This window comes from Procambarus clarkii, chromosome 31, assembly GCF_040958095.1.
Source record: "Procambarus clarkii isolate CNS0578487 chromosome 31, FALCON_Pclarkii_2.0, whole genome shotgun sequence".
NCBI lineage: Eukaryota > Metazoa > Arthropoda > Malacostraca > Decapoda > Cambaridae > Procambarus > Procambarus clarkii.
The window spans coordinates 42116779-42119576 of record NC_091180.1 but is presented as its reverse complement, the minus strand read 5'-3'; the positions used below and the strand labels follow the sequence as shown (position 1 = coordinate 42119576).

At 42.1% G+C, this 2798-nt stretch overlaps 1 protein-coding gene across 1 annotated transcript; it reads left to right on the top strand.

Moving 5' to 3' along the window:
- The first annotated feature begins 459 nt into the window (after nucleotides 1-459).
- Nucleotides 460-1612, top strand: LOC138370294 (piggyBac transposable element-derived protein 4-like). The gene is made up of 2 exons (XM_069334310.1): nucleotides 460-1356; nucleotides 1529-1612. The coding sequence occupies exons 1-2, from the start codon at nucleotides 460-462 to the stop codon at nucleotides 1610-1612; spliced, it is 981 nt and encodes a 326-aa protein (XP_069190411.1).
- Nucleotides 1613-2798: the final 1186 nt, after the last annotated feature.

Here is a 2798-nt window from a genome sequence, read left to right as displayed (position 1 = left end):
ACTCTAACTGATGTCTCTAAGTGATAAGAGTCAATGGGAGTATCTTTAGATAAGCCCTCAGCCTTGTTAATTAATCTGGTCAAATGACCTTTAAGGCCAATGTAGGTTCTCCTTAACACTTTCGCGCTTTCGATTAGAGATAACTCGTCACTGGTTTTTCTTACGATTCCGCATAACTGCCTACTTTTCTCGTCAATCGAAAAAATATTTCTATCAATTCCATTTTTTAACCGAAATGGATGGGGATACTCTCAGATTGTTCTCCATGAAATTCCCGTTCTCCCTCACCGAACACATGGCATCTCGGCCTACCCGGTCACGTGGTCGGCCCATTGTTTTGTTGACACGCCAAGTGCCCACACTGCGCTCCCCTCTCGCGGCAAATGTGACCCGTTTTACGCATTTATTTCCGTTCCGTTTCCATTCTCGTGTACTTAAAACCCATTCAATACCTTCAACATGGATGCTGCACCAGGAACAAGCAGTGGAACGCAAAACAAAGGTAGAAAATCTAGGAAAGCAGAAGAGATCGCTAGGATTTTCGATCTGTATCGTGGGGTCAATCTCACTCCATCCAAGATTCCCGACGTTGTTGAAGCCTTTTCAGGGTCTTCTGATGATGATTTGGAGGCTGACGAACCGGAAAATGATGTTCTTTATGAGGTTTCCTCAAGTGATGAAGATATTTCGAGTGAGAGTGAGGATGAGAGTGATGAAGAAGCCCCAGCCCCACCACGCGGTAACCGCACGTGTCCGGTACCAAAGAGGGCTAGGCTGGGTGATGAGTGGAATCGTAGCAATACTCCTCCCATCGTTGATGACTTTACTGCAACCCCTGGCCTAACAATTCCACTACCTGCTACTCCATTGCAGTTTTTACAATTATTTTTCACTAGAGCAGTGGTTGAATACTTAGCGTATGAAACAAATTTGCATGCCACACACGTCATACATCTCATGGCTGAGTCAGCAAGAAAAACGTGGAAACCAGTGTCGGTGAAAGAAATGGCCCGATATTTGGCCCTGTGCATACTGATGGGCATAGTGAAGATGCCTACAATGAGGATGTACTGGCAGACGAATCAGATGTGGCATTGTCGATTCTTCAACTTGTTTATGTCGTCTGCTCGGTTCCAACACATTTCTAAGTTCTTCCACATGTATAACAAAAAAGGCGTTCCAGTGAATAATAGTGACCGATTGATAAAAGTTAGACCACTAATGGACTATTTTTCAGAAAAATTTGAATCTGTATATATCCCCAAAAAAGAATTGAGTCTCGATGAGGGTACAATGGCTTGGCGAGGCCGCCTCTCTTTCAAGGTCTACAATCCCAACAAGCCTGATAAATATGGTGTAAAATTTTATATGTTGGCCGAAGGGAAATCAGGCTACATATATAAATTTGATGTGTATTGTGGAATTGGAAAAACGACAGTGGAAACCGTGATGGGGTTGATGGCGCCCCTAGTCAACAAGGGTTATCATTTGTATATGGATAACTACTATAACTCGGTAAGCCTAACAGAACAATTACGTGAAGTTGGTGTTTACACATGTGGCACACTTAGACTCCAACGTGGCGCCCCCAAGGATCTGCAACAAGTTGTAAAGGGTAAAATGGCAACCGACACGACCGTATACATGCGTAAGAATAACACCTTTGTTATAGTTTGGAAGGACAAGCGCCCCGTCTCTGTCATCACCAATATCCACAATGCCGACACTACTCAAGCACAGCGCAGGAAACGCGTTCGTAAAGGTGACGGGAGAACTGGAGTAGAAATTGTGAAAATGAACAAACCCAAGGCCATAGTGGATTACAATAAGTTCATGAAAGGTGTTGATCATTTTGATAAAATGGTCAAATATTATGAGTTTGCAAGAAAAACCCACAAATGGACCAAGAAGATCACTTTCTATTTTCTGCAAATGGCCATGCACAATGCATACGCATTGTATAACCACTACTCAACAGATACAAAAAAACTAACACTATTAGAGTTTCACGCAGTAGGAATAAAAGCCTTATTGGCGTGGAACAGCAAGGAATGGCCAACAACAACAAGTATACCACATGTTCCCGACATAGATGCCAGCGCAGCTCCTCCTGCTGACGCGGCAGTTTCAACACCCGGGCCATCTGGTGCGAGGCGTCCTCTGTTCACCTCAACACCTAAAGCCCACTCATCAACCACAAATTCTGAAATGGACATTGAGGACATAGAACCACTTGATGTTTCTGATTTCATAGAAGATTCTACTACAAGTTTGGTGGTTCCTGTAGAAGACAATATTCTTCCAGTGAATCCAAAAAATACAAGAATTATAGATTCAGAACAACGTCTCAACTACAAGTTGACGCATGAACTCGTGCACTTGGCTAAAAAAAAAAATGCCGTGTTTGTTACAAGTCTGGCAAAAGGAGGGACGTGATATATGGATGTAAAACTTGTGATGTGGCACTGTGCACTGCGCTTTGCTACACAAGGTACCACCGAAAAAAGATATTTTGGGTGGAGAAAAAATAACCACCGGCAACAGCTTCACTCCACCTAAGAAACATCAGATGAGCAACTTCAGGATCAGAAGCCTGAAGATGGTGGAGTGAAGAAAAAATGCTCAACTGTTGATCTTCAATCAACATAGACAGGGTAAGTACACCTATTTTGAATTTTTTATCATCTATAAGAAGTTATATTATATACGTTTTGTAGAGAATTTATTTGCGAATTTTATGGTACCAGAATGAATATTATATCACATAAACTTCTATGAGTAAAAAAAAAAAAAACACA

Excerpts from the sequence above, each read along its gene's own strand:
- LOC138370294 (XM_069334310.1), top strand. The coding sequence starts at position 460 with ATGGATGCTGCACCAGGAACAAGCAGTGGAACGCAAAACAAAGGTAGA. Across the intron at positions 1,357-1,528 it reads ACAAGCCTGATAAATATGGT|AACAATTACGTGAAGTTGGT; the intron begins GTAAAATTTTAT and ends TAAGCCTAACAG.